The sequence below is a fragment of the Lucilia sericata genome, unplaced genomic scaffold (assembly GCF_015586225.1).
Source record: "Lucilia sericata isolate MDLA Ls3-8-SP2 unplaced genomic scaffold, ASM1558622v1 Contig000883F_arrow, whole genome shotgun sequence".
Classification (NCBI taxonomy): Eukaryota; Metazoa; Arthropoda; class Insecta; order Diptera; family Calliphoridae; genus Lucilia; species Lucilia sericata.
Genome location: NW_023994873.1, coordinates 13,631 through 41,179, shown reverse-complemented (window position 1 = coordinate 41,179; position 27,549 = coordinate 13,631). Strand labels below are relative to the sequence as shown.

Genomic DNA, 27,549 nt, shown 5'->3' with positions numbered 1-27,549 from the left:
CAATTAACCGAATAAATCAAAATAATCCGATTAAGTTGAAATGTGGAACAATTGTTTGTTCAATTAATGATTTATAAACACAATCAATGACTACTTTTTTATAGTAAATTAACGCAGTCAAGTTGTGTATTTTCAGCCGGCTTACAAACAATTATCAGACGCCGTCGATAAATTTTATATCAGCCGACGTCGTCAAAACAATTACTCGGCACAGGTTTCTACGACATAATGTCGTCGTGTGAAAGAAAATTGTAAATCTTTGCACAAAAGTTAGAATTGCTCCTGGAATATAACCACAAAATAGTTAACAAATAGTAGAAAAACTTAAGAAAAAAACAAAATAAAAAACATTTCATGGTATTCAGACAATAAAAAGCAGCAGCAAAGTGTTTTAAAAGCAAGAAATTATTGTAAAAGTGATTTTTTAATGACGACGTCAATTTGCAAATAACAGCAGCAGCACAAGAAAAAATTTTCTAATAAAAAAAATTTTAACAACGCTGTCTGCAAGGGATATTGTGAACAGATTTCAGAAAAGAAAAGCTAAATCAAAGAACTGGAGTTTTGGAACTAAAGAAAATATTTAATATTTTTGCAATTGCTAAAGAAAAAATGCAAATCCCTAGACTATTGGCGAGCGAGGTCGACTTTTTCAAAGGCAAAGCTTAGCAGAGCTCTGCGAAATGCGTACATCCGATACCGCAGCCATTAAGGCAGAGAAAAAAGTGAAATTATTATTGTGTGTTAATCAGAAATTATATAGAAAAACTTGATATTTTTTCTTTAAAAAAAGAAGTAAACGTTTATTTATCAAGAGTATTTTGACAACATAAAGAAAAACCCTAAAACAATACAAAGGAAAAATAGACATTTTTGCCTATTTTGGGACTATATAGTGATTTATAGCTCGAGTTTTTTGCTTTTTTTCTGGCGATTGTAATAAAAATTTTGTAAAGTGAACGGTTCGGTTGGTCGTGGAAACGAATATAAAAATTAAAAAAAAATAATATAGAAAAAAATATTGTGGTGTTTGAAAATATACACGTTGGTAGTTTTTCTAACTTTTTAATTTTGATAATTAAAGAAAATCTTTTTAAAATTAAATTAATACAAAATAAAAAAATAATAAAACTTTTTTGTCCATTGTATGGCTGAATATTATGCAAAACATACTGTACTAAAAAAAGCTGGTGAACAAAAACAACAAAAAAAAAGAAAGAACAATATTCAAGTGATTTTCGTGTTTCATTTAAACAGCAGCAGAAAAAAACCTGATTTTTTTCCAATTTGGAATAGGATTTAAGCAAAAATATACAAGAAATTATAAAAAAAGCCTCCGAAAAAAAGAAAATCCAAAAACAAAAAAGAAAATAAAAACAACATTAGTGTGATTTAAAAGTAAGTAAACTTGATTAAGTAAAATATTTTCCAAAAAAAAAAAACTAGGGAAAAAAGTTGTGTATTTAATTAAAGTTTTTTTTTTGGAACCAAGAGTTACAGCGCGAGCAATGAAATTTTGCTTGAATAGAGAAAACATGCACAAACACACATATATTATGCACATACATTAATACACACAAACACTCATATGTATATACACTGTCTGTCCGTCCAACCAACCAACCATTCGTCTGTCTGTCCATCCGTTCATCTGTCTGTCTGTCGTTTTGTATGTATGTTTGCCCATACAGATATTGAAAGAGGAGGTAAAAAATATGATGTCGATTGAATCGAGTGTATATGTTTGTGTATGAATGTGTAATACTACTACTACCACTACTTTAGCTTTTCTCTCATATAACGCTCATTTCCGTAAAGATTGTCATAATTCCAAAAAAACAACCTAATTTTGACAAACAATAGCCTTAAAAACTTTACACCAATTTTACTAATTTTTTTTAAATAATTCTCCACATTTTGGAAAAAAATCTTGGTTACAGAAGTAACTTACAGAACTACAAACGCCTATATTTTATTAAACCGAATAAAAATCCCTGAGTTTTTAACTTAACACATTGTTAAAATAAATGAGCTTTATATGTACTATGTATGCGTGTGTGTTTGTCAGTGCGTGTATAGTGTTTGTTGTTGTTGGTATTTTTTTTTTATTATTTACTTTACCACTATATATGAGAGGTGTGTAAGTGGTTGTAATTTTTTTTATTAAATCTATTGTTTTGAAAAGATAATTTTAAACTTCAGAAAATTTCCCTAAAGTTTTCATCTTTCCAACTCTGTGTTCAATTTCAAATCAATTTAAACATAAAATCCTTTTAAAATACTTACTCTATCTACTACAGGGTGCAAAATGATTCGTTATCGCTTACTCTTAAATTTCACGAGTGTTAGTACAAATGTATTTTCTTTATATAAACCTCGGTGGGGGTTGTTTGCCTGATTAACAAGAACAACAACAACAGCAAAAGTTCCATAAACGGAAAAAATCTATTGCATGAGAGCTTACCCCTTAAAAAAAAACTTTAAACATAATTTGTCGTCTTTCAAACAATATTTATGATGAAACTTTATTAAACATATTGCACTATTTTGTTAAAACTATTAAAAATCTCTAACAAATTTATTTAATTTTCTAGCCTTTTGTTATAAAAAGTAATTAAATTATAATTTTAAAACTACTTTTTAAATAAGTTAATTCTTTTAAAGAAAAATGTTATTATATAGAAAAAAATCTATTTTATTAACTAATGTTTATTAGTCATAAATTTTGTTAAACTTCTATAGCTTCACAACCTGCCCATAGATCATTTTTTCTTTCTACTTTGCACTCTATGTACCACCAAATGCCAGAAATTTGACAAAACTAAACAAAATGGCGAATTTCACCACAAAGTATTTAATCAATTAAAACAAGTATTATAAAATCTTTTTAAAATTACTGAAAGAAACTATTAAATATTATTTGCTTTATAAAAAATAATAAAAAAAATTAAACAAAACTAACAATTGTTTAAAAATCTATAAATAATTCTATATCTTTGTATAAAAAATAGTAAAAAAGTGTAAAAACTAATTAATGTTTATCAATCTTATAATATCTCAATAAATTTTTGTGTGTGTTTTTTTTTTTTAATTTATTAAAAGTATTTAAATATAATTTAAAATGTTTTGTGGTTTTGCTTGCATTAATTTTGAAAACAAAAATTATATGACTAAACTATTAGTGAAAGTGTTTAAAATACTAAAATGTTATAAAAATTAACATTATTATCAATATTCTTTTAAACAAATATGTAATAAAAAATTAGAAAGAAAAGCAAACAATTTTACAAACGTTCTACAATATAATAAAAAAGTAATAAGTATGTGTTCAATGTGTATAATGTGTATATAATAAAGTGATTTCTACTAGACAGGACTATATCCTAAACTATATCTCAAAATAAAGACTAGACGATATGTAGTTCAATCTATAGATTACAGTTAGGAATGTAGACACAACTTTAGTGCAAACTTAAGAAAAAAACTATAGTCTAGACTATAAACTATTCTATAGTCGAGAATAATGGGAAGACTATAGTCCAAATTAAACAATAGACTACAGTCCACAAGACTAGTGTTTAAAATATATGAAAGAACATAATCCAGATTGTAGACGAAACTATCGACAGGACTACAGTTTAGTCCATAGTTCAGACCGCAGTGCAAACTAAAGATTATAGTCCAGACTATAGACAATGCTTATAGACAAGTCTATTGTCCAAACTATAGACAAGACTATAAACCAGAATCTCGACTAGAAATTAGAAACTCTATACTGATCTATAGAGAATATTGTAGACCAGACTTGATTTTAGAAAAGGCTATAGACTATACTAAAGATATATATAGACAAGTCAATAGTCCGGAATATAGACAAGTCCATAGTAAAGCCTATAAACCAGATTCTCGACTAGACATTAGACTTAACTGTAGACTGACCTATAGAGTATATTGTATATCAGACTATTGACATAACTAGACTATAGACTAGACTATAGTTTAGGTTAAGTCTTGACTGCATAGCAGTTTCTTTAAGAATAGTTTAAACTCAAAATATTTTAAAATTATTGTTTTTTTTAATAAAAAGAATCATATTTGCTTCAAACATCGAGGAAACCTTATAATCAACATATAATTCACAATTATTTAACACGTCTCATTTTAACCTTTTATAATTTAGGTCAAAACTTTTGAAACCTTTTTTAGATTTCATTAAACTCTTTTAATATTAATAATACTTTTCATATTAACTATAAAATTTAATAAAAGATTTCAATTACAATTGTTACAACAAAATTTCATTTGTCACTATTTATAATAGAATCTTATGAATTTATATTTGTTGGTTGGTTCGTTTGTTTGTTTGATCTGAGCCAAAGGGTACACATATTGTTGTAAAGCCATTACGATGCACATTGTAAATATTGTGCCGCCAACATATTGTACTGCAACTCTCTACTAATAACATTCATTACAAACCACACATATTTCTTCTGCACTTGCGCAATATTGTTTTTTTCTTTGAATACGTATCACCACATCTTGCCAACATAACTAACCCCTTGTCGTTTAAATTCTACTTACTATCATTTGTTTTTTTATGTTTTGTTGTACGTATTCTTAACAATAACATAAGTTGTAAACGTATTCAACTTTAGACATATTAATATACCATTCTTTTAAAATTGTTTATTTATTCATATAGTAATATGCAAGTAATATGGTAATATTTGAAGGATTTGTTAGATTTTTTTAAATTTTCTTTTAAAGTTTTGTTATGTCTTGGGGTTTTTGTTATGAGACTTGAGGTAAAGTTATATATTTTTAATTCAATTATTATAGGACAATTTTTTTGTGTTAAGAAAATAAAATCAATAATTTGTCAAGTGTCAGTTTACAGGCAATAAAATGTTTAATTGATATTAAAAAGAAATTTGTTCAAAGAATTTGGAATGTGAATAAAATTGTGAAAAAATTGTAAATACATTTTTGTTATTTAAAAGTTTTTTTTTTTTAATTTTGTGTGGTTTTTTATTCCTACATATTTTTGTTTATCGTAATTGCCTATTTTTAACTAATTGTTTTTAAGTTTGAAACAGTTACTAATAATATTAAAAAAATTAATGAGGTTTACTCACTCAGAGAACAAATTAAATTAGCTTTACCTGTGTTGTAGGTGGCAAAACGTTATAAATTAAATACAGTAATTATTTAAAAATTAAAAAAAAAAAAACAGTTCAACAAAGTGAAAATATAATGGACTATAGACTAGACTATAGACTAGACTATAGACTAGACTATAGACTAGACTATAGACTAGACTATAGACTAGACTATAGACTAGACTATAGACTAGACTATTGACTAGACTATAGACTAGACTATAGACTAGACTATAGACTAGACTATAGACTAGACTATAGACTAGACTAGACTATAGACTAGACTAGACTATAGACTAGACAATAGACCAGACTATAGACTAGACTATAGACTAGTCTATAGACTAGACTATAGACTAGACTATAGACTAGACTATAGACTAGACTATAGACTAGACTATAGACTAGACTATAGACTAGACTATAGACTAGACTATAGACTAGACTATAGACTAGACTATAGACTAGACTATAGACTAGACAATAGACTAGACATAGAATAGACTATAGACTAGACTATAGACTAGACTATAGACTAGACTATAGACTAGACTATAGACTAGACTATAGACTAGACTATAGACTAGACTATAGACTAGACTATAGACTAAACTATAGACTAGACTATAGACTAGACTATAGACTAGACTATAGACTAGACTATAGACTAGACTATAGACTAAACTATAGACTAGACTATAGACTAGACTATAGACTAGACTATAGACTAGATTATAGACTAGACTGTAGACTAGACTATAGACTAGACTGTAGAATAGACTATAGACTAGACTATAGACGAGACTATAGATTAGACTGTAGACTAGACTATAGACTAGACTATAGACTAGACAATAGACTAGACAATAGACTAGACTATAGACTAGACTATAGACTAGACAATAGACTAGACAATAGACTAGACTATAGACTAGACTATAGACTAGACTATAGACTAGACAATAGACTAGACAATAGACTAGCCAATAGACTAGACTATAGACTAGACTATAGACTAGACTATAGACTAGACTATAGACTAGACTATAGACTAGACTACAGACTAGACTATAGACTAGACTATAGACTAGACTACAGACTAGACTATAGACTAGACTATAGACTAGACTACAGACTAGACTATAGACTAGACTATAGACTAGACTATAGACTAGACTATAGACTAGACTATAGACTAGACTATAGACTAGACTATAGACTAGACTATAGACTAGACTATAGAGTAGACTATAGGCTAGACTATAGACTGGACTATAGACTGTACTAGTGAATTTAAAAAATAATGAATTTATGAAATTTATTTAGTTTTTAATAAATTTTTTTAAATCTCAATAAAATTTGCGATCTCTGTAATTTTAATAAAATGTCTAAAAACCATTAAACACCACTTGCTGTTACTTTTGATTTTCACCATTTTGTCAACTCCAGCTTTTGAACTCTAAGGAACAAAACTTGTAATAAAAAAAATATTCTGTAACACGTTGTCAAGGATATTATTTCCATTGGTGATGTAAATAGGATCATGTATTACGATTGATTTGATTTACATTTTCATTTCTAACGGGCGGAAAACAAGTTGTGTACAATAACTGATAACAAAAAAATGTAGTTTTACCCTTAAGCACTAGCAAAGCACTGTTATCAGTTAAAACTCCCTTTAATAATAAGAAAAAATCTTCATCAAACCTATACACATAGTAAAGGAAATAGGAATAACTATCTTAATTACCACAAATTTTTCGTTTTTATGAAAGTATCACCCCCCTTACTCGATACACTCGAAAGTTAATAACAACAGCAACAATAAGCAACCATACAACGTAGCCTTTTCAGTGCATATGCAATGACTATGATGAGAGTGTATTGTAACACAAACTGTGTACTTGTGTGTGTGTGTCTATTTGAAAAGTTAGCGAACACTTTCAACCCCAAAACTTTTTGTATTTTTGTTTAAAGCGTTTATTTTCTGTTTCTTTTTTTTCCAAAATGTTGTGTTTCCATTGAATGGAATTATGTAAACAACTTGTATATATCGTTTGATTAATAATAAAGTAAATATTTCTTGTTTGCAGACTCCTTAAACACGCGACAGATAGAGTAGAAACGTTGAAATAGAGAACGCAGAGAATAATGTCCACAAAGATAACTGCTTCAGCCGATAGTAGTAGTAACACTACCGCCAGTCCAGCCGCAACTTCGTCAATGTCTACTGCAGCAAATGGTTCCACAACACCCGCCAGACGTCTACGCACCAGAACCTCAACCGGTGGTAATGTAAGTGGTGGTGAATCAGCTCAAAAGAAATATGGCCCACTCACCGAAAGAAGTGACTCAATTTCCAATGCGTCCAGCACGACTACAGGAAATGAAGACAAACCAAGTGCAAGTAAAAAATATCACAACAGTTGTCCTCAACCGCCAACCAGTTCTGGCCGCAAAGAAAAGAATCATTCTCAACCTCACAGCTCCAGTACTTTCAATATGAATAAAACGGAAGAGTTTAACTTTGATACACCCTTGGAGTGTCCAGTGTTTCGCCCCACAACGGAGGAATTTAAAAATCCTTTGGCCTATATCAGTAAGATACGACCGATTGCCGAAAAATGTGGTATAGCCAAGATTTTGCCACCGGAGTCCTGGTCGCCACCGTTTGCAGTGGATGTGGATAAATTGAAATTTACGCCACGTGTTCAACGTCTCAATGAATTGGAAGCTAAAACACGTGTAAAATTAAACTTTCTCGATCAAATAGCGAAATTTTGGGAATTGCAAGGTTCTTCTCTCAAAATACCCATGGTGGAACGCAAAGCACTCGATTTATACACACTACACCGTATTGTTCAGGAAGAAGGCGGAATGGAGCAGACAACCAAGGAACGCAAATGGGCCAAAGTAGCAAATCGTATGTCTTATCCTTCTAGTAAGAGTGTGGGTGCCACGCTTAAGGCCCACTATGAACGCATTCTGCATCCTTTTGAGGTCTATACATCGGGCAAAGTTTTGGGACAAGGTAGTGGTACTGTAGGCAGTCCAGATGTTAAGCTAGAAGATGGCACCGATTACAAGGCCCATGAGATACCCACACGTCAACAAATTGCTCCACCCAATGAGACCAATGCCAGGCGTTCCAAACGTTTTGCAAATTCTAGTGCCAGCTGTGGCTTGGGCGTTAATCGTGGTGGTGTCAAAACCGAGACCAAGGAAGACTTTAAACGCGATTTATTAAGTTGTTTCAATGCTTCTGCAGCTTCAGCCGCCAATCGGGCAAATGCTGGTAATGGCATTGCCGGCTCAGCCCAAAAGAAGGCTCCCGATCCCAATGCTGCCGTGGATCCTTTAATGAAATACATTTGCCACATCTGTAATCGCGGTGATGTAGAGGAATCAATGTTATTATGCGATGGATGCGATGATTCATATCATACCTTCTGCTTGTTGCCACCTTTATCCAGTATACCAAAAGGTCTGTATTGCACAAAAGTAACAAACATTTCTAATGTTAATGTTATTTTATTTCTTCTTTTTAGGTGAATGGCTTTGTCCACGTTGTGTGGTGGAAGAGGTTAGCAAGCCCACCGAAGCCTTTGGTTTCGAACAGGCCGAACGTGAATACACTTTGCAGCAATTTGGTCAGATGGCTGATCAATTTAAAATGGACTATTTCCGTAAGCCGGTACATTTAGTGCCCACCGATTTGGTGGAGAGAGAATTCTGGCGTATAGTTTCCTCCATCGATGAGGATGTAACAGTGGAATATGGCGCTGATCTTCATACCATGGATCATGGTTCGGGTTTCCCCACAAAAAGTTCTCTCTACTTGTTACCCGGAGACCAGGAATATGCCGAATCGAGTTGGAATCTAAACAATTTGCCTTTGCTGGAAGATTCAATACTGGGACACATAAATGCCGACATTAGCGGTATGAATGCTCCTTGGATGTATGTGGGTATGTGTTTTGCCGCTTTCTGTTGGCATAACGAGGATCACTGGAGTTATTCTATCAATTATTTACATTGGGGTGAACCGAAAACCTGGTATGGTGTACCCGGCAGTTGTGCTGAGCAATTTGAGGAAACCATGAAACAGGCTGCCCCTGAATTATTTGCTTCACAGCCCGATTTATTGCATCAGCTAGTAACCATTATGAATCCCAACATATTGATGAACAATGGAGTGCCCGTTTATCGCACCGACCAGAATGCCGGTGAATTTGTGATAACATTTCCTCGTGCCTACCACGCCGGTTTTAACCAGGGCTACAATTTTGCCGAAGCGGTTAATTTCGCCCCAGCCGACTGGCTTAAAATGGGTCGTGAGTGTATAAATCACTATTCGATGTTGCGTCGTTTCTGTGTTTTCTCGCACGATGAACTTGTCTGTAAAATGGCCCTCGAGCCAGCCAAGCTGACGTTTGGCATAGCCACCGCCTGTTACATTGATATGGCTGAAATGGTTGATTCCGAGAAAAAATTACGTAAATCTCTGTTAGAATGGGGCGTTACCAGGGCAGAGCGCAAAGCATTTGAACTGATACCAGATGATGAACGCCACTGTCAAGAGTGCAATACAACATGTTTCCTTTCGGCCGTCTCTTGTGAGTGTACAAAGACTATAGTTTGCTTACGCCACTATACCGTCTTGTGCACTTGTCCACCGGATAAACATACTTTATTGTATCGCTACACACTCGATGAGATGCCCCTGATGTTACAAAAACTCAAATCTAAAGCTCAAAGTTTCGAGAGATGGTTGTCACGGTGCCGGGACATCGTAGATGCCAATACACCCACTTCAGTAACCTTGCAAGAGCTCCAAGAGTTGTGCAAGGAGGCGGAGATTAAGAAGTTTCCCTCGTCTCTATTAATTGATCGCCTTAATGCTGCTGTCTTGGAGGCAGAGAAATGTGTTACAGTGATTCAACAGTTGGGTATAAATAAGGTAAGAAACTCGTTTCCTAATATGTTAATAGTTCAGTTCTAAGTATGTTCAAGTTCAGTTCAGTTCTAGTTCTTGTTCGGTTCAGTTTTAGTTCAATTAACTTCAGTTCTATAATTCACAAAACAATGCTTATATTTTACTGTCATTTAAGGTTCGCACCCGTTCCGATAATAATTTGGAAGCTGCACAGTACAAACTCACAATGGAGGAACTTGAACTTTTTGTTCAGGAAATCGATAATCTCTGTTGTACCATCGAGGAGGGTGTTTCAGTGCGAGAACTGTTAGTTTTAGGCAAACAATTTGTAGAACGCACCAATGAAATGCTAAAGCATTCATTAGATGCTCTAGAGGAATCGGAATTGGAAGCCATTATCGGAGAAGGCAACTCACTGCGCATTGAATTGCCCCAAATGCAGCAATTAAACATGCGACTCAAACAATTAAAATGGTACAAACGTTCACAAGGCCTAAGGGCTGCCAGTGCAAAACTTACTTACGATGACGTTAAGAATTTGTTGCATGTAGCAGCCGCTGAGATTGCACCCACAGATCCCATAATTGATGCAGAAATACGCAAACTGCAAGAGATTGGAGCCTCAATAGAAGCCTGGGAATGCCAGGCCAGCAAATATTTTAATTGCAGTACGCAACGCCATGAACTGGTGGAAATTGAACAATTCCTTAAAACCGCCACTGATATAGAGGGTTTGGTGCCATCCTATAGTATACTAAAGGATGCCCTACGCAAGGCCAAAGAATGGTTAAGGTCTGTTGAACAGCTGCAAGCCAATGACCACTTTCCCTATTGTCATACTCTAGAAGCAATTGTCAATCGTGGTGCGAGTATACCCATAAGACTGGAGGAACTTTTGCGTATGCAGGGCCATCTGAAAAGTGCTCATGACTGGAAGGAGAATACCGAAAGAGCATTTTTAAAGAAAAACACCTTCTATACACTTTTGGAGGTTTTAATGCCCCGCGGAGAGTCGGTCATTATTGACTCGGATCTAAAGAAAAAATTCGAAGATGATTTCGTTAAAGAAATGAATCCTGCACAAATTGTGGAATCATTTAAAATAGCCGAGGAAAAGGAATTGCGTGATATGCGAGAACACAGACGACAAAATATGACTAAAAATCCTCTGCGCGATGACTACTGTCTCTGCAAGTCATCTTTCCAGGGTGTAATGTACAATTGTCAATTATGCCGGGATTGGTTCCATGAGGACTGTGTACCGCCGCCACCACAAACGAATTGTGCTGCAGACGAAGGCCTCAAAATGAAGTGGTTGTGTCCTTCATGTGTTCGTTCAAAGAGACCACGCCTGGAAACTATATTACCCCTGTTGGTGTCCTTACAAACGTTACCCATACGCTTGCCCGAAGATGAAGCTCTACGCTGTCTAGCGGAAAGAGCCATGAATTGGCAAGATCGTGCCCGTAAAGCCCTTACAAGTCCCGATGTTACAGCTGCCTTAGAAGTTATAGCTGCGGCGGCCCAGCAAAGGAATAACAAACAGAAGAAACGTAAAGGCGCTAAGGAGTCAGGAGCAGCACGCAAACCACGACGCAGTAGTCAACGTAACTCCAAAGATGAGGGTTCCGACAATGGCGATTCAGATGATGAGGGACGTTTACATATAGTGGAGGAAAACTTTAGTAATGATGAGGAGGAAGAGGGCGAAGCGAATGCAACAAACGATAACGCCAACAATACACACAATGGTCTCCAGTTGCAGAAGTTATTGTCCGATAGCGAAACAGACAATCTCGACGAACTGATGATGGAAGGCGACCTTCTAGAAGTATCACTCGATGAATCACAAGAACTTTGGAGGGTGCTTTCCACAGTACAACCAGCCCAGCCTTCCGAAGCAGCAGCACTTGTTGAACAGCATCAAACGATGCTTAAGCAACAGAACCAACAAAACCAACAACCGCCTTCCAGTGTCAATTCAGCAGCCGAAGACTCCAACGACAGCTTAATGGTACAGAGCAGTCCCAACAGCACTAGTAATAGTGGTAGCGGCAATGGACGCTCATCAGCCAGTGTGGTTAAGAAGCGACGTTCTCTGGATCCCACAACGGGATGTCCTGTGCCTAGGAAAAAAATTGCCACACCGAACAAACATAATGCCGGATCAAACACAACTACGACGAAAAAATCTTCACGGAAATCAGATGCCAATAGCAAGTCTGTAGCTGCAGCAGCAGCCGATGACAATTCCGAGAATTACACACCCACCAAACAATCAAATGGCGGTAACCAAAATCAAAACAATAACAGCACTGCTTCCGGTTCGCAAAAGAAACACCGCAAGCGAGTGGGAGGCAATAATAACAACAGCAACAACACAGTAACGGCTAGTCAAAAGAAGAACTCTCAAAGAGCTCAAATGGCTCAGCAGGAGGATGACGAAGAAGAATGTCGTGCCGAAAACTGTCACAAACCAACCGGACGCGAAGTTGACTGGGTGCAATGTGATGGCGGCTGTAACGAATGGTTCCACATGTATTGTGTTGGACTCAATCGCAGTCAAATCAAGGCAGATGACGACTACATTTGCATACGTTGTTCAAAGAATGTCACCGTAACCACAACGGGTGGCGGAACAGCAGCAGCAGTGACGACACAACAAAAAGGCCGCTCCCAAACGGCACGATAAATGTTGATGATGATAATGATGATAAAGGCCAGCCGTCTAAATAATTTCTTGTATACATAATAGTAAATATTCAATCGATATTAAATTTAACAAAAAAAGAAGATTCTGTTTTAAATGGGCATAATTTTTTTTTGTGAAACACACACTTTAATCCCTCCCTAACCCAAGCTACTCCCACATGTTCTTCTCCTACTACTACTACTACAGCAACTTCTCTATTACTTTGTTTTTCTATTTAGTAACAAGAGAATTACGAATACAAAACACACACGCAAAGCCAAGCAAACAACCAACCAACTAATAAACCTCTGAAATATGAAGTAAATGAATAAATGAATTAAGTTATTTTAGCACAGAATTCCTTTAACACGCAGCTAGAAACTTTACTTTCAAAACAGAACTTAAAACTAAAACTCAAAACGACGATGAGCCAAACATCATCCAATTGTTAAGGAAGAAGCAACAATTACAAATGAATTGAAATGATGACAAACCAGAAGAAATCTGCACTTGCAACTTGCAACAACTGTATATGGAAAACATAATTAATAAGAATTATATTTAGCAACAATGTATTTAGTTTTCTTTTTTTTTAATTACAGAAAGTTTTAAGCAAGAGTTCGATTTTTTCTCTACAATTTGCTAAATTGTTACTAATTAAAACGAAAAATTATAGATTGGTAGTAGTTTTTTTGTCTGAATTTTCTTTTTTTTTATATAAATATATACTTATATACATATATATAAAGAAATATATAATATTTTTATGATTTTACTGAAAATAAAAGCGATAACTTATATGTAATTTTTATTTAATTATGTTAGTTTGTATTTGTAATTTGTAATGCTTAATTAGTATGTAACACTCTGCCCAATAATAATAATAATAATATGATTAGAGTATAGCAAATATATGTATATGTGTGTATATACATATAAATATTTATTATTACATACATACATATATGCATATATATTTATATATACTTAAACAAAAAGGAAAAAAAAATAATTAAAACAAAAGAAAAAAAAGTAACAATGAGTATAAGAAAACGAGAAAAAAATTCTATAAATAATTACACCTAGATTTAAATACATAATATACATATGTACAGATAATGTACTACGGATATGTATGTATTATTTGCAAAATTTTGAAAAATATAATAAAACAAAATTTAATCAAAAATAATAACAAAACAACTCTAATAAAAACCATAAATTATATAGAAAAAGACGAAGACTAGAAAAATAAAATGAAAATTTCTTATAAACAGACAGCAGGACTGACTGACTCTCTCTCTCTCTGTCAAAGACTTATCAAAGACATAACTTTTGGACCTAACGTTTGCAACCTTTAAAGTAGTAACTTTAGCCTAAAAAACACAATTCTTTCTTTTCTTTTTAAACATATTGTACATTTTTTATTTCTTTTTTTAACGTGTAAAAATTAATTAAATTAATATATTGACTAATATAATACTTTGATTACATTTTTAGCATATAAAATCCACACACACACACACAGTTACACAACCGTACATATATATACATACATTAATAAATAAATACATACATACTTATATATATATATATTATGAACCCTTAAATTTAAATTTGATGTAATTCTATATGATTAAAAACACAAAAAAAAAAACAAAATAAATGTAGTATTTTAAACATTAGTTTAGTTTTATTTGGTTGAATCACCAGGAAGGAAATCACTTTAATGCAATTATTATACTTAATAGAACCCATGAAATATTTTGATTGCTTCTTAAAGAAGCTATCCAAACGGTTGTCCGAAAACTGTACTACTGATAGAGCCGTGAATTGACAGAATTGAGCACGAAAAGCCCATACGAGTGCCGATGTTAAGACGAGATTTAGAAGCAAAGCAAGAGCACTAAAGACGCAGAAGCAACTTGGCAGCAATCCGATGAAAATCCACCCGGGTTTACAATGGGGGGAAAACATTTGTAACAATTAAGACATCGAAGTAGAAGATGAAGCAAAGGTAATCCTAGCATATCGAAATTCTTTTAAAACTTCTCATATTTTTGTAAAATTTTAAAATTAAGTTTTAATTTTTTTGTGAAAGTTCTATTAAAAAATTCAAATTTCTAGCAAAATCTCGATATTCGTGAGATTTATAATTTAATTTTGTGAAATTTCGAATTTTGTATTAAAATTTCAAATTTTTACCAAAATTTTTTAGCAAAATTTCAAACTTCAGTGAATATTTAAAGTTTTTAGTGAAACTTTGAATTTCCAGTAAAATTTAAAATTTTTAGTGATATTTCGAATTTCTAGTCAAATTTCGAATTTATAACGAAATTTCAGTAAATTTTTTACTCGAAATTGTGAAATTTCGAATTTATGGTGAAATTTTTAAATTATAGTGAAAATTCTAAATTTTTGGTGAAATTTCAAATTTGTAGTGAAACTTTGAATTTCTAGTGACATTTTAACTTTCTAATAAAATTTAAATTTTCTAGGGAAATTTCGAATTATTAGTGAAATTTCGAATAATATTATATTTCGAATTTCTAGTGAAATTTAATATTTACATATACTGAAATATGATTAATTAGTGAAATTTTATACTCAAATTTGTAGTGAAATTTTGAATATGTGGTGAAATTCAGAATTTTTTGTGAAATTTCGAGTCTGTAGCCACTCGAAGTATCGCTACAGACTCTTCTAGTAAAATTTCAACTTTCTAGCGAAGTTTCAATTTTCTATTGAATTTCTAAAGAAATTTCGAATTTGTGGTGAAATTGCGAAAGCATATTTCGAATTATTGGTGAAACTGTATTGAAATTTCGAATTTGTAGTGAATCTTTGTATTTCTAGTGAAATTTCTAATTTCTGCGAATTTCAAGTGAAATTTCACGTTCCTAGTGAAAATTTGACATTCTACAAATTCATTCCAATTTCGCTTTTTTAATGAAATTTAAAATTTCCTGAATTCTACTGAAATTTCGAATATCTTATGAATTTTCCAATTTCCTGTGAAATTTCGAAATTCTAGTGATTTATAGTGAAATTTCGTACTCCTAGAGAAGTTTTCAAAATTCTAGTAAAATTTCGAATTTCTAATAAAACTTCGAATTTTTAATATAATTTCGAATTTCTAATGAAATTTCGAATATCTAGTCGAATTAAAAATTCTAGTGATTTATAGTGAAATTTCAAACTCCTAGTAAAGTTTTCGAAACTCTAGTGAAATTTCGAATTTCTAGAAAAATTATGAATTTCTAGTAAAATTTCAAATATTATGTAAAATTTCTAGAAATTTCTAGTTAAATATAGAAATTCTAGTCAAAATACGAATTCCATTGAAATTTCGAAACAAGTTAAACTTGGAATTTCCTGTGATACTATTTCGAATTTCTTAAATTTGGAATTTTTTGTGAAATATTAAATTTCTCACTTCTAATAAAATTTCAAATTATTAATGAAATTTCGAAAATCAAGCGAAATTTTGAATTTCTTATGTGATTTCGAAAATCTAGAGATTTGTAGTGATTTATAGCTTTATAACAAATATTAAGTAAAATTTAGGTAACACTTTGATAATCCAGCGAAAATCTAGTGAAATTCGAAATTCTATGATTTTTATAGTGAAATTTTCGAAGTTCTAGTAAAATTTCAAATTACTAGTGTAATTTTCAATATTAAGTCAAATTTTCAGTAACACTTCGAAAATCCAGCCAATTTATAGTTAAATTTCTTGTCAAATTTCGAAAGTTTAGTGAGATTTCGAATTTGTATTGAAATTTGAAAATTTTAGTAAAATTTTGAATTTTTTGTGAACTTCGAATTTCTAATCAAATTCCGAAAATCAAATGAAATTTTGAATTTATAGTAATATAACAAAAATCTAGTGAAATTGCAAAATTTCAGTGATTTATTAAAATTGTAGTGAAATTTCGAAATTTTAGTGAAATTTGAAATTTTAGTGAAAAGTTATCAAAATTTTAGTGAAATTTGAATTTCTAGTAATTTTATAACAAATTTATTGGTTAATAGCGAACTTTTTAAACTTAACTGTCAATGGTAATTTGTCATTTCCTGTCAGAAGAAGGAGAATAAACAAATAAAAACACAACACTGGGTATTAATACCGTTATATCTACAAGAGCCGACCAATACTATTTCCTTTTTATGCGTGCTTTTCCCTTTTTTTGTGAAGGCAATTTGCATGTTTTTGTTTTTGGTCTCTTCTAACTCTCTCACTTTTAAGCTTACACTCTCACGCTCTCTCGATGTGTGAATACTGACTGGTGCGTTAGTTTTTTCTTTTTTGAATTGCAAAGGAAACAAATACTCCAGTTGTGTCAGTCATTTAACCGTTGATGAATTTAGTAATAACTTTTTCGCAACTACTGTCAGCTCGTACAAATACAAAAAATTTTTAACGTGCTAAAAACAACAAGAAAAATAGAAGCAAATAGAAAGAAGAAAAAAACTTGTTAAAATAAAATTTATATACACATATAGAGAGATATATTTTTTTGTACAACAGCAAAATTCGCAAGTGAATAAAAAGAAATTTAAATAATAATAAAAAAATTGTAAAACAGTGCAAAAAATATAGAAAGAAAATTATAATGGAAAAGTCTGCAAACAACAAAAAGTTTGATTTAAAGATAAAAGTGAAAATTAATAATTAAAAAAAAGTGAGTGATTTTTACGTATCTACATATTTGTATGTGGGAATGAATGTGTGTGTATGGATATATATATGTATGTATGTAAGTGTGAATGTATGAATATGTATACGAGTGAGTGTAGAGCAATTTGGAAATGTTGCCTTGAAGCACCACACACAGGAGTGATAACTTATCCATAATAGAAAAAATGGAAACACAAAAACAACAATTTGTATAGAAAAATAAAAAAATGTATAAGGAGGTGGCCAACAATGAAACAACTAACCAACCAACCTACCACCAGTCACACAGGGGACTCTAACGTTGGGACAATGGTCTATTTAACAAAGTTATTAACATACAAAAGCAACAAAAATCATAATTGTGATTTTGATTTTTCCTCAACTAATTGATTTGACTTGATTCTTTTGCCTTTGTAAAGGTTTGTTTTTAATAAACCTGCAGAGACAAACAGACAGACAGACACACACACACATAGAGACTTATTAACTTTGTTAGCTGCAAGAGTGGGAGGTGAACAATTTCGCATTAACCCTAAATGACCGCAACACCTTTTCGGTGTATTATTTAAAAGTAACATTTAAACTTGTTTCTATTCATCTACAACAGACAGGCAGACATTTAGAATACTCTAAGCTGACATTTATAACTTTACATGAGAACACTCACTTCCTGCCCTGGAAAATTTGCCTTTTTGCTTTTCGATCATAAACTATTTATTTTCACTTTAATAATCGATTTTAAAATATACCAATGTTCATTAAAATTATAAAATTTTTCCAACACGCACATACAACAACAGCAACAACATCATGTCATGTACTTGAACTGAAAAATTAAAAAAAAAAAAAAACAAAATACAATAACAACAATAGCAAAATACATTCGCAACCAACCACACTTTATAGAAAAATGTTCAAATGGCTCCTTTATAGAGAAAATCATACAACAAAGAACCAACAATTTCTTAATTAAAAAGTTTTTAACTTCTTGCTGCTTGCTGTTGTTGTTATTATTATTATTGTTGCTTTTGTGTGTTAAACCCTTTCGAAAGAAATATGAAAGCATTGTAGCAAGAAATGTTGTTCTTGTTATTGTTATTATTATTATTTTACCATGCCTTCAGGTGTGTGTCCTTCAATGGATTTTTGTTATATAGTTTTTTTTTTGTGTACTCAACTCATCATCATCATCCATACTTTATTTTTTTAGTATGTACAATAGATACGAGGGTCGTTAGAGAAGTGTTTTATACATAATGAAAATTTAAATATTTTGCTAGAAAACGAAATTTTAGATGTTTAGTGAAAGTCTAATTTCTAGTGAACAATTCAATTTCCAAAATATTTTAAACTTTTTAGTGAAATTTTATATTTCTAGTGAAATTTCCAATTTTTAGTGAAATTTTGATTGAATTTCTAGTAAAATTATGAATTTTTTAATTTTAATTCCTATTTTTAGATAAATTGAGAAATCCCGAAATTCTAATAAAATTTGGAATTTATAGTTTAATTGCGAAATTCTAGCGATATTCCTAATTTCTAGTGAAATTTTCAGTTTTTAGTTAAGTTTCAAAAACGTACTTGGTGAAATTTCGAATTTCTAATGAAATTTCGTATTTAGTGAATACGAGAAATTGCTGTTATTCCAGTAAGTAGTGAAGTATCGATTTTTTAGTAAAATTTCGAGTTTCTAGTACAATTTTCGTAATTCTATTTGACTTTCTAATGAAATTTCGAAAAATTTAAATTTTCTTAAAAATTTTTATTAATTTTCGAAATTTTAGTAAAATTTCGAAATTCTAGTGAAATTACGAATTTTTAGTAAAATTTCTTATGAAATATCGAATTTCTCGTAAAATTTTAAATTTTTACTACTTTCGAAATTCCACTAAAATAAAACTTTCTAATTTCTAGTGAAATTTCGAATTGCATGTGAAATTTAAAATTTCAAGTGCTATTTCTAATTTCTTGTAAAATATTAAATTTCTAGTGAATTTTCGAATTTCTAGTGGAATTTAGAATTTTTGGTGAAATTTTGAATTTCTGGTAAAATTATGAATTTCTAATGAAATTTTGAATTTCTAGTCAAATTTTGAATTTCTAGTGAAATTTCGAATTTTTAGTGAAATTTTGATTGAATTTCTAGTAAAATTATGAATTTTTTATGAGATTTTGAATTTCTAGTGAAAATTTCTAATTTTTAGTGAATTTCCGTTTCTAATAAAATCTTCGAATTTCTATTTGACTTTCTAGTGAAATTTCGAATTTATTTTTTTTAAATTGAATTTCTGAAGAATTTTTATTAAATTTTCGAAATTTCGAATTTCTAGTAAAATTTCTAATTTCATGTTTAAATTTAAATATTAAATTTCTAGTGAAATTTTAAACTGCTTAGTAAAATGTCTAGTAAAATTTCGAATTTCAGGTGAAATTTTGAATTTTTGGTAAATTTATGAATTTCTGGTGAAATTTTGAATTTCTAGTGAAATTTCTAATTTTTAATGAAATTTCAAATTTATAGTAAAATTTAAAATTTTTAGTGAAATTTCAAATTTTTAGTCGAATTTCTAGTGAAATTTCAAATTTCTTGTTAAATTTAGAAATCCTAGTAAAATTTCGAATTTCTGGTGAAATATCTAGTTAAATTTCTAATATGTAGTGAAATTTCAAATTTTTAGTGAAACTTCTAATTTCTAGTGAAACTTCTAATTTCTAGTGAAATTTAAAATTTTTAGTGAAATTTAAATTTTTTTTGTGAAATTTAGAATTTCTAGTGAAATTTTGAAATTCTAGTGATATTTTGAATTTTAGTAAAATTTCTAATTCTAGTGAGATTTCGAATTTTTTGAGAAATTCTAGTAAAATTTCGAATTTCATTTGAAATTCCTTATTTCTAGACAAAATTTGAATTTCGAATTTCTGAAATTGAAATGAAATTTCGAATTTAGTGAAATTGGAAATTTTAATAAATATTTAATTTCAGAAGAAAATCAAGTCAATTAAAATTTTTATATTTAAGTACATATACAGTTTTTTTAAAGAAAATTTCGTACGTAACAGTTTTTTTACCATTATATGCATTTTAGTTAAAATTTAGTTTTTAATTGAAATTAACTTTTCAAACTACCCTCGTTACTAAAACAAAATAACAAAATTGTGTGAATGTTAATGTTTATGCATGAGTGCGTGTGCTTGTATGTATATTATGTGTTATACATGCAATTTGTATTGTTTTTGTTATAATGACATTTTCATTCACACAAACAAAAAACCACAAACAAACGCAAACATTCCTGCATGCAAACAAACATATAGAGTTATTTGTATCTGATTTGTATGTGCAATTGATTTGTTGTTTATTTCACATTTAATATTACAACCAACACTATGTATGTGTTTCTAATGTAAGTTCCGCTGATTGTCCTTTCATCCGTATGTTCGTCTGTCCATTTACCACATTCATAGTGCAGTAATTTGGAGTGTCCTTTTTTTGTGTGTTATTTTATAGTTCATTGTCTATTGGTGTATGTATGTGTGTGTGTGTGTATGTTTAAGTTTGCATGTGTTCTTGGTCAGAAATAAATAAATGAATCGATGAGAATGATGAGGTTGGCTTTTTTATATTTTATTTTTTGAACAATATTTCGCGAAAAGTTATTTGTTCTAATATATAGTTAAGTGTTAGTGTGTATGTATAAATGTATAATAAATGCATTTTTCAGTTTGTATCCCTAAACTTTCACTTTTGTTGTTGTTGTTTTATAATATTGCCATTCTTTTTTGACGGTATTATTCACATCAATGTTGCTATGACACAAAATTGTTAAAAAAAGCTCCAAAATGCAAAAGACTGTAATATTCAATGTAAAATGTATAGAAAAAATCTTGGTATAACAGTTTTGTTTATATGTATAACAGTTTTTTCTGTAGAAAAATTTTAGTATAACAGTTATTTTGTGTAGAAAAATCTGAGTATAACAGTTTTTTATATAAAAAATATAAAAAAACTGTGTTCAACAGTGTGTGTTCTATATAATGCAATAATTTTTCTCGAGAAAGATATTATTTTCTATAAGGTATAAGAGTTTTTTCTTTATAAAAATCTAAGTGTAACAGTTTTTACATACATATGTGAAAAATATAAAAATTTTTGTATAACAATTTTTCTATAGACAAATTTGGGTATTACACATACATATACAAATATGTGTATAACAGTTTTTCTATAAAAAATTTGGTGTATAACAGCTTTTTCTATAGAAAAACTTACATATAACAGTTTAATCTATCGAAAAAACCTGTGTATAACAGTTATTTCTGTGCGTATAACAGTTTGTTCTATAGTAAAACTAATGTATAACAGATTGTTCCATAGAAAAATGTGTGTACAACAGTTTTTTCTATAGAAAACTTGTGTATAACAGTTTGTTCCATAGAAAAATGTGTGTATAACAGTTTTTTTCTATAAAAAACTTGTATATAACAGTTTGTTCTATCTATCAAATTTCTATATAATAGTTTTTTCTATAGAAAACTTTGTGTATAACAGTTTTATCAATTTCTATATAATAGTTTTTTCTATAGAAAACTTTTTTCCATGGAAAAATTTGTGTGTAACAGCTTGTTCCATTAGAAAATTTGTGTATAACAGCTTATTTCTATAGAAAAATCTGAGTATAACAGTATTTTCCATTAAAAACCGAAAGTAATATTTTTTTCTATAGGAAAATCTGAATATGACAGTTTTTCTGTAGAAAAAATATGTTTATAACAGTATTTTTGAGTTTTTTCTATAGAAAAATCTGTATAAGAATTCTGTATAACACTTGTTTCTATTAAAAATTTCCTAAATAAAAAACATTTCTAAAACAAATTAGAAACCACAAAACCGCTAAATTGCAACATTTAAGTTTTTCCACAAACATTTGCAAACACTCACTCACACATATTCTGTGTGAGTGTTTATGTATGAAAACTTCGTTGCTCTTTAACGAAATTTCCTTTTCGTGTTTGTTGAAGAAAGTTTTGTTGTTGTTGTTGCTGTTTTTATTCTTTTTGTTCTTGTTGTTGGTGTCCTTGTTGCTCATTTTTAAAACTCTTGGACAAACACTGTTGCTGTCAGTAGTTGCTTTTGTTTTTTTTTTATTGTTTTTTTTTTCTTTTGCATTCTTAAGAAAGTTTTTTACACTGGCTGTTGTCGACTCGAAAAAAAGAAGAAAATAAATAGTTATACTCAATTTGAAGTGGTGTTTTTTTAGTTTGTTAAAATTTTTGAAAAAGTGTTTATAGAAAAATAGTTTATATTAATTTTTAAAGTGCTATTAGTTGTTAAAAAAGATAAACATATTTTGCAACTCTATTTAACAACAGTGAGTAAATACATTAAAACATTTGTGTTTTTTAAGAATTAAGTGAAAGTGTTTGAGATCTTTAAAGAAGTTTGCCAAATTTATGGTACAGATTAGGGGCGCTATTCTGCGGAAGCATTTCTTCCCGCTTTCTCTTTAGTAAGAAGTTTGACAAACTGTCTTTGAATATTAGGAGAACTCCGAATACCTTGAAATTTTCTAATATCAAAGGAAATGCTTCAAATTTTCGAACGCCTTTTCATATCTTAAAGACTTCTTCGACGGAAGCCTTTCTTCCCATCTTCTCTTTAGTTAGTGAGTTTGAGAGGAGGAAGAAATACACCTAGGCCTCCATCGTTGGCCGAGTATGGCCGAGTATGACTTGGTAGTTCCGGTGCGAAGATCCAATTGTGGAACGTCTCCATCGGTTCTGTTATTCGCTAGTGCCTCAGGTGGGAATTGAATCCACGACCTCAGACTATTACAGTAACCACTAACCTACCGCAGGCCACTCCCACCTTCCTTTTGTATTAATTTAATTTATTAGTACGCTTATAGCTGGACTCACGTAGTAATTTGTTTTTAAGGTAGTTTGAGGGATAGAATGATAGAGTTTAGGATGAATCATAACCGGTCTATGAAAAAAGTCTCATTTAAGGTTTTAAAGTTAATATCCGACTTTAATTGTTTATTAAACTGTTAATAAGCCTACTTTGGACGGACGTAGGGATTGGCTTCGTTTGGCAATTACTTTGTTATTAAGCGGCTTTCGGCTGTCTAAAGAACGCTTAATAAAAGTAACTTTTCACTAATTTAATAAAATTTCTTCTTACTTTGGTTTATTTAATTTAGGAATCATTTATTTTATTGCAATGTGTGTCTTTTACAATTAGATGACAAAAATGTTTTTGTGTTTAATAACTTTACACAACACAATGAAATTTTAAAATGTATTAAGATTAGTAAAAAAAAACAAAACTTAACTGAAATTAATCACTATATTTACGGGCACGACGTTTTTTATTCAATTTCTTAGCGCGGGTCTTAGACATGTGAGACATAAGGAAAAATGAACCCGGTAGAATAAGTAAAATTAGATAGATTTTCAAAAAGGTGGGCATATCAAAGGCAAAGTTCCACTTGTTGGGCATTTCCACACTAAAACGTTTGGTTTCCTCAAAATAGGGTATATTGCGCAAAATAATAATGCCCTCACATAAAATACCCATGGGGTACAAAGGTATCCAAATGGTGTAACGCAACCAGGTTAATAAACCAAATTCTCGTTTCAAAATTTGGCTAATATAGTAGGGATATCTGAAAACATGAATTTCAAATAAATATTTATTTAAATTTAAAGAGCTGCAAATATATTTACCTAAAAACTTCCACTAGAGACCATATAAGAAATACATAGAACACCGCCGGCTTAGTTTGCATGCGTTCCTCAAATTCTATCATGAAAAACAACACAAAATTACGTCCTGTCACTTGCATAAAGGGCACTAGCGGACTGCCTTTGGTATAACCGAAAATGGGATGCAATACTTCTAGATATTGCATAAGTTGTATAAACTTCATGGCATTGCCTACAGCGGCATAAGTTTTCGTAATAGAATTGACACCATCACGATAATATAAAACACCCATAACACTTAATATATACAGGAAACCAATAAACTGGGCCAAATTATAGAAAACCATATAAACCTTTTTGGAGCTTTCTATAAAAATACTTATTAAAAAAACATAATGGGAAAGCATAATGGATTATCTTATACCCTTAATATAACCAATTTCTTCTTTTTGCAAACGATCATATTCTTTGGAATAATCTTCTATAACATCTCTGGGTTTTTCATCCTCCAGCAAATCGTCCTCGGTAAGCCAGCGTTCAAAATCTATCTTAAGCCATTGGGGCTTTTGAGGAGTAGCCACTAAACGTGGCCACCAACCATCTGTCAATTTCTTAATATTAAACTCCACTTTATGGTCATTCACTTTAAAGGTTGATTCCTATTAAAAGCCATAAATAAATACTTCCACATATTATTCTCTATAAGATTTCTTTAAACATTCATCTTACCTCATCATCTATGAAACCATAGAAGTGTATTTCAAATTTATAATCATTTATGCCCCTAGCGCCCAAACCTTTGGCCTTAAATTTTACTGTCTTTGTAGTAAACTCTACCTCCGGATTCTATTATAAAAAGAAAGGAAAGCTATATAAAAATATCACCTTTTATTGGGGTGTAGTACTCTATTTACCTTGGCATCCTTAAGATCAACTTTTAAAGTAATTTGTTTATCAGTTTGAGCCCAATACACAAATGGACTTAAATTTTGAACACCGGCATTTGTGTTGTTGATTGTTTGTTTAGTTTTATTAATATCTTTTTCTGTTTTAATTTCAGCCATTGCTTTTTCTTGGCACTTTGCTCTTTAGAAAACACTAAGTTTTTTCTTTTTTCCTAAAAGTGCTTGAAAAAACTATACCAAATTTTTAATACACCAATTTTTACTTAAATTTTCCCTAAAAAAGACGAATAGGCAATTGACAGTTTTGGAGTCTGCGCGTAAACAAAACTGATGGTGGTTATTGGTTACTTTTTGTTGTGAACAGCTGTGCTAAAACAGATGTTTAGCATGTTAATGTTATAACATCAATGTTTATTTTTACATTGTTTTGGCTTGGTGGACGTGAGGGGGGACGAATTGTTAAATTTTCTTGGTGACACGTTATGGGGACCAACTTTAACGAAACTATACTAATTGAACTAACTAACTAAACTAACTGTAACTAACAACTAACTACTAACTAACACTTAACGAACTAACTACTAACTACTACTACTAACTAACGAACTAACTAACTAACAACTAACCTAACTACTAACTAACTAACTAACTAACTAACTAACTAACTAACTAACTAACTAACTAACTAACTAACTAACTAACTAACTAACTAACTAACTAACTAACTAACTAACTAACTAACTAACTAACTAACTAACTAACTAACTAACTAACTAACTAACTAACTAACTAACTAACTAACTAACTAACTAACTAACTAACTACTAACTAACTAACTAACTAACTAACTAACTAACTAACTAACTAACTAACTAACTAACTAACTAACTAACTAACTAACTAACTAACTAACTAACTAACTAACTAACTAACTAACTAACTAACTAACTAACTAACTAACTAACTAACTAACTAACTAACTAACTAACTAACTAACTAACTAACTAACTAACTAACTAACTAACTAACTAACTAACTAACTAACTACTAACTAACTAACTAACTAACTAACTAACTAACTAACTAACTAACTAACTAACTAACTAACTAACTAACTAACTAACTAACTAACTAACTAACTACTAACTAACTAACTAACTAACTAACTAACTAACTAACTAACTAACTAACTAACTAACTAACTAACTAACTAACTAACTAACTAACTAACTAACTAACTAACTAACTAACTAACTAACTAACTAACTAACTAACTAACTAACTAACTAACTAACTAACTAACTACTAACTAACTAACTAACTAACTAACTAACTAACTAACTAACTAACTAACTAACTAACTAACTAACTAACTAACTAACTAACTAACTAACTAACTAACTAACTAACTAACTAACTAACTACTAACTAACTAACTAACTAACTAACTAACTAACTAACTAACTAACTAACTAACTAACTAACTAACTAACTAACTAACTAACTAACTAACTAACTAACTAACTAACTACTAACTAACTAACTAACTAACTAACTAACTAACTAACTAACTAACTAACTAACTAACTAACTAACTAACTAACTAACTAACTAACTAACTAACTAACTAACTAACTAACTAACTACTAACTAACTACTAACTAACTAACTAACTAACTAACTAACTAACTAACTAACTAACTAACTATAACTAACTAACTAACTAACTAACTAACACTACTAACTAACTAACTAACTACTAACTAACTAACTAACTAACTAACTAACTAACTAACTAACTAACTAACTAACTAACTACTACTAACTACTAACTAACTAACTACTACTAACTAACTAACTAACTACTACTAACTAACTAACTAACTACTAACTAACTAACTAACTTACTACACTTACTTACTTACTTACTTACTTACTTACTACTTACTTACTTACTTACTTACTACTTACTTACTTACTTACTTACTTACTTACTTACTTACTTACTTACTTACTTACTTACTTACTTACTTACTTACTTACTTACTTACTTACTTACTTACTTACTTACTTACTTACTTTACTTACTTACTTACTTACTTACTTACTTACTTACTTACTTACTTACTTACTTACTTACTTACTTACTTCTTACTTACTTACTTACTTACTTACTTACTTACTTACTTACTTACTTACTTACTTACTTACTTACTTACTTACTTACTTACTTACTTACTTACTTACTTACTTACTTACTTACTTACTTACTTACTACTTACTTACTTACTTACTTACTTACTTACTTACTTACTTACTTACTTACTTACTTACTACTTACTTACTTACTTACTTACTTACTTACTTACTTACTTACTTACTTACTTACTTACTTACTTACTTACTTACTTACTTACTTACTTACTTACTTACTTACTTACTTACTTACTTACTTACTTACTTACTTA

The 27,549-nt window shown here is 30.4% G+C and overlaps 2 protein-coding genes across 2 annotated transcripts; one reads left to right on the top strand and one right to left on the bottom strand.

Moving 5' to 3' along the window:
• The first annotated feature begins 186 nt into the window (after positions 1-186).
• Positions 187-14,429, top strand: LOC119608821 (lysine-specific demethylase lid). Its single transcript, XM_037963354.1, has 4 exons — positions 187-1,398; positions 7,256-8,646; positions 8,711-10,122; positions 10,274-14,429. The coding sequence occupies exons 2-4, from the start codon at positions 7,314-7,316 to the stop codon at positions 12,788-12,790; spliced, it is 5,262 nt and encodes a 1,753-aa protein (XP_037819282.1). The 5' UTR covers positions 187-1,398; positions 7,256-7,313; the 3' UTR covers positions 12,791-14,429.
• A 9,229-nt stretch (positions 14,430-23,658) lies between these two features.
• LOC119608822 (very-long-chain (3R)-3-hydroxyacyl-CoA dehydratase 3) lies at positions 23,659-25,391 on the bottom strand. The gene is made up of 5 exons (XM_037963356.1): positions 25,091-25,391; positions 24,906-25,022; positions 24,601-24,835; positions 24,198-24,543; positions 23,659-24,136 (listed from the first exon to the last, which is right to left on the bottom strand). Exons 1-5 carry the CDS (start codon positions 25,238-25,240, stop codon positions 23,809-23,811), a joined length of 1,176 nt encoding a protein of 391 aa, XP_037819284.1. The 5' UTR covers positions 25,241-25,391; the 3' UTR covers positions 23,659-23,808.
• Positions 25,392-27,549: the final 2,158 nt, after the last annotated feature.